Genomic DNA, 5274 nt, shown 5'->3' on the forward strand with positions numbered 1-5274 from the left:
AACCCCCGATTTCATTAAACGGAAACCCAAATTTCTGAATCAAACAAGCCCCAGATTTCAATAAATGCAAACGTCAGGTGCTGAATCAATCAAAACATCAGTTTTTCGAATCAAATAAAACCCCCAAATTACTGAATCAATTCGAAACCCCATTGCTAAATTGGAAACCAAATTTCACTGAATCAAAACCCCAGTTGTTGTTTTGTTCAAACTGGTGGTGGTGATTACGATGGAGTGGCGTTACACCGGTTGAAGAAAGATGAGAAGAAGAAACTATGAAGAAGGATGAGAATAAGATACTGGTGGTGGTGATTCCGGTGGAGTGGTGCGAAAAAAGAGACAGAAAGTGATGGTGTTGGTCGTGCTGTGAAGAAGATGCAGACACTAGGAAGTAAAAATCTTAGATGGAAGGCTACAATAGTAATTTCATATTTTAATTTAACTTTAATTATAACTTTCGTTTTTAATCTATTTAATAATTTTAAAACAGAAATAAACATTTAACCTGGTCAATGATAGTCAGCGTTCAGTGTAGGTACCATGCCCTAACGTTGGACAAATATTAAAAGGGCAAATTAATAAAGTGTCCTGCTTCAAACCATATAATTAATAAACCGGCCAAGCTTTTAAATTCTTTTAGAAACTGGCCTTTCTGTTAGAGTTGACACCTGGGCCCACCAGATCGGCCAGCTGCGTTGAATAAGTCAAACTCGGTAGGAGAATTTACGACTGTGCCCTTACCCATTTAAAGACCCGTGTGGTGTAATCTCTCACCACACTTTCTCTTTCTCCCTCGTTCTCTTTCTCCCTCGTTCTCTTCTCCCTCGTTCTGAAACTAGGGTTAGGTATTGAAGATGTTTGAAAAGAAAAAGAAAACTGATGTTATTGAAGTTGTTTTTGCTGAAGACATAGATGTTAGTGAAAGACCAGAGTGTATTTGGAAGAAAAGTTCTACATATTTAGGGATTCAGAGATAGTGGTGATACAGTGAAGATGAGGTACAAACCGGGATTGAAACAGTCTGAATCAAGGTAAGATTAACGAAACCCGTGACTTAATATATGATGAAAATCATTGTATTGATAGTTAATTATTTAATTGATCGATTGATTTTTAGGGTTTCTGTTTTTTTTCCTTTGTAATTAGGGTTTATTTGAAACCAAATTTTTATTGTTTAATTGGGGTTTAATTTTCGTGATTGGGTGTTTGATTTTAAGTAATATTGCTTAATTAGGTTTTCATTGGGTTTTCATAGGTTTATATCTGATTTTGTTTCATTTGTGTTGCAGTCAGTTCAAATTTAGGAATATCAGTGTATATGCGGAGCCAAAGAATGAGACTTTGGTATTTCCTGATTGCCATAGAGATGAAACAGACTTGATGACACTTAAGTATATGGTGTATAAGGGTTTGTCTATGGATGTTAAAGAGAAGTTTAATTTATATTGGTTTAAGGAAGAATGTCTGCCACTGCCATTGTTAAACAATGATGATTTTGATAATTTTTGGGAGGATTCTTTTGTAAATGAGGATGGATGTATATGTTTGTGGATGGGGATGAAAGACACAGTGTTTGGGACTCCAAAGACTACACCAAAGAAGAAGACAGTTAGTAAGGGAACCACCCCTAGAAGATCCCCAAGGCTAAATAGTGTGGATAAATCAGTTGAAGGTGCATCAAGAAAGCTGAGTTTCATGGATGTGCCCATGTCCAAACATTCTCAGGCTAGTAGCAGTGGTTGCAGTCAGTCAAAAGCTACAAATGAAGTTAAGTTTGTTGAAGATGTGGACAATATTCAGCTGGAAAACACCAAAGAAGATGAATGTCACCCAATTGAGAATCCAGAAGCTCCTCCAGTATATGACAGTGATGAAGACATTGAGTATGGGTCAGATGAAGAAGAACAAGAAGAGAAGAAGAGAAGAAGAGAAGAAGAGAAGAAGAAAAGAAGAAGAAGAAGAAAAGAGAAAAAAAGAAGGCAAAGAAAAAGGTATATTTCATTTATAACTGATTTCATTTATTATAATTTGTAACTTATATGGTACTGATGTTGATCTTGAATGTGAAGGTAAGGATGTGGATGAAAGACCTGCTTACATGGATGACTTTGATGATGATTTTGGTCAGTACATGAAGGGTGAGCATGATGTAGATCTTTTCCCTGAAGAAGAAGTTTTTACTCCAGTAGATCCTAGCAAAATGGAGGTAAAAACTAGATTTGCAAATAAGGAAGCATTTAAGAAACATCTCAGGGGTTATTGTGTTCTTAATAAGTGTCAATATTTTGGATAGAAGTGCTCCCTCTAGAATTAAGGCTGAGTGTAGGTTTAAAACAGAACATGATTGTCCTTGGTTTGTGTATGCTAGCAAGAAAGAGGGTGAGAAGACTTTTGTTCTTAGGAAAGTGAATTTGGAACATAAGTGTGAAGGGGATCCCCAAAATAGGAATAGATCTGCTGATCCTCATTTTGTAAAGGATTTTGTTCTTGATCAGATGAAGAATAAGCCTAAAAAAGTTGTTCCAGACCCTTATAAAATCAAGGAAGACTTCTTAGCTGAAAAGAGAGTAAATATACCATATCAGTGTGCATGGAAGGCTAGGAATCTAGTTTTAGAGTCATTATATGGGAACTATAAAGAAAGTTACAATGAAGTACCAGCATTCTGCAAGATGTTTACAAATGCAATGATGGGTCTGTTGCTAAGTTCACTTTTGACACAGTGAATAACACCTTTGAAAGCATGACACTCTCATTTGAACCTGCAATGAGGGGTTGGCGAAAAGCATGCAGGGGAGTTATAGGGCTTGATGCCTGCCATCTAACAGGGGAATATGGGGGAGTATTGATGGCTGCAACTGCACTTGATGGACAGAATGGGTTAGTAATGTTAGGAATTATGGTATGCAGAGCTGAAACAAAGGAAAATTGGATCATTTTTTTGAAGCATTTGAAGGATGCAATATTAGCACATCCAGTGAAAGTGGCTTTCATTTCAGATAGGCAAAAAGGTTTATTGGAAGCTGTTGGTATAGTGTTCCCTGGCCATCACCACAGATACTGTTGGAGGTAACTTTCTTGTCTAACTTTGTTTCTTGTTTCTTTTGTTTGTCAGATCAGATAAAGTCCTTATGTTAATTGCAATGTGTTAAAATGCAGACATTTATACAAAAATTTCAAGAAGGATTACAAGGGTCTTGAATTATACAGTTCTTTATGGAATGCAGCAAAAGCATACAAAGAAAAGCATTTTCAGGTTTGACAGTTCACAACAGTTCTTTGTTATTGGTTTTATGCACTATTTGACAGTCAAGTTAGCTAGTTTTTGATTGGCTGTGCAGGAACATTTTGACAATATTGTGAAACAGAGTGCTGCAGCTGGTGCTTATCTCAGTAGAGAAGATCCTGCTACATGGTCCAGGGCCTTTTTTTTAACCCTATTCACTGTTGTGAACATATGAACAACAATTTTTCAGAGTCTTTTAACAATATGATCAACAAGATGAGAAATAAACCAATTATAATGATAGTAATAATGTATGCTAACTTAGTGATGGGTACATGGTACAATAGGAGGACTGAATCTGCATCATGGGTAGATGGTAATTTGGTTCCTACTGTTGTTACATTGATTAAGAAAATGTTGGAATTTGTGACTGACTATGGTGTTGACCCTTGTGTGGCTGGAGAGTTATATATGGTGACTAGTCCAAAGAATTATGTGTTCACAGTGAACATACTTGCCAAGACTTGCTCTTGTTTGCAGTGGCAGTTGAGGGGGTTCCCCTGTATGCATGCAGTGAGTGCATTGCATAGACATAAGGCCACAATGGAGAAAGTAAGATTTCTCTTTTTTTAAATCTGTACCTTGTCTCAGAACTTATTTATGCAATTTCTAGGCCTTAAATGTATCTAGCACTAACCTTTACATACTCTGCTTGAGCAGGTACTGCAGTGATTACTATTCAGCGGAGAACTATAAGGCCACATATGCACCAACTTTTGCACCACTAGATGATAAAAGTGAATGGGTCCAGGTACTTTTTTTTCTTAAATTTGTAACTATATGCCCTATTTATATTATCAACTACGTTGATATAAGTGCATTTGTTCTTGCAGCCAAACATGAACAAGAAGATCTTGAACCCTCCTCACAGTAGGAAACCAGGAAGACCCAAGAGCAAGAGGGTAAGAAGTTATGATGAACCTCGTGTTGATAAGACAAAAAGGAGGTGTGGGAAATGTGGAAATGTTACCAACCACAACAAAAGAACATGTGCTTGTGGTGAAGTGGGATCTAATCCAACTGCAAAGAGGCAAAGGACTGAATGTGATGCACAAAGCTTCACCTTTAGTAACATAGAGCCAAGTCAGACCACCGGAGTTAGGGGTGCAGCTAAGTCAAACAAGAAGAAGAGAACGACATCATTTGTTGGTGAATGTTTTACAGGGCCTGGCAGTCAGCCTTTGGCAACACCATCTTCTACTCCAGCTTCCACAACACCTATGAGTCTGCCATCTATAGCACCATCTTCTACTCCACCCTCTACAATAAATAACCTTTATCAGAACTTCTTTGGCATTGGATCTGTATCTCAGAATATAAAACAAGGAAAGGGAAGGGGAAATGGAAAGGCTAAGAAGAAATGATTTGAGATCCGTTTTCTGATTTTTTGTGTTTAAGAAGACAATATTTTTTTCTTTTGTAGACTTGAATTAATGCTGAATCAAAAGTGGATGGTTGTTTATTAGTACATTTGCAGGTTACATTTTCAGATTGTTGAGTTCCTTACATATAGTATTAAGTTGTAAACTTGAATGCATAATTCTGTTTTTTGCAGCAATGAAGACTTCATCTGAGACCCATTTAAAACCGTCACAATCTGTACAAGTGAGGTATGCTATGTTCTTGTTGTGTTCATTCTTGCAAAATTTCATCTCCATCTTTGATTTGCAGTAATCTTTGTTGCAGGTTTGATTTTGCAGTGGGCAGTTTTTGAAGCAATGACCAGATTCTCCGCAAGCGTAACAACCATTCTCTACTGGTGATTTCACCATCTTGCATTTGACAGGATCGATGGCATCGTCAAACCATTCAAAGTACTGACAGGTTGGAATTGAACACTTCAAAAACATTTTTTCGTTTGTTTCTTTTGCTTTTGAACACAATAGTTGCCTTATACCATTACATGGTATATATTTGCACCTGGAATAAATCCAAGGACATACCTTTGGATCATGAATTCCATGTGCACAGATAGAACATGAAATTAG

The 5274-nt window shown here is 37.0% G+C and overlaps 1 protein-coding gene across 2 annotated transcripts; it reads left to right on the forward strand.

Moving 5' to 3' along the window:
* The first annotated feature begins 2694 nt into the window (after positions 1 to 2694).
* Positions 2695 to 5034, forward strand: LOC113319316. 2 transcript variants are annotated; one of them, XM_026567577.1, is made up of 5 exons: positions 2695 to 3069; positions 3160 to 3256; positions 3342 to 3415; positions 4842 to 4896; positions 4973 to 5034. In XM_026567577.1, exons 1-4 carry the CDS (start codon positions 2744 to 2746, stop codon positions 4858 to 4860), a joined length of 516 nt encoding a protein of 171 aa, XP_026423362.1. In that variant the 5' UTR covers positions 2695 to 2743; the 3' UTR covers positions 4861 to 4896; positions 4973 to 5034. The 2 variants fall into 2 exon arrangements, with proteins under 2 accessions (XP_026423362.1, XP_026423363.1); XM_026567578.1 differs by lacking the exon at positions 3342 to 3415.
* Positions 5035 to 5274: the final 240 nt, after the last annotated feature.

Source organism: Papaver somniferum, chromosome 10 (assembly GCF_003573695.1).
Source record: "Papaver somniferum cultivar HN1 chromosome 10, ASM357369v1, whole genome shotgun sequence".
Taxonomy (NCBI): domain Eukaryota; kingdom Viridiplantae; phylum Streptophyta; class Magnoliopsida; order Ranunculales; family Papaveraceae; genus Papaver; species Papaver somniferum.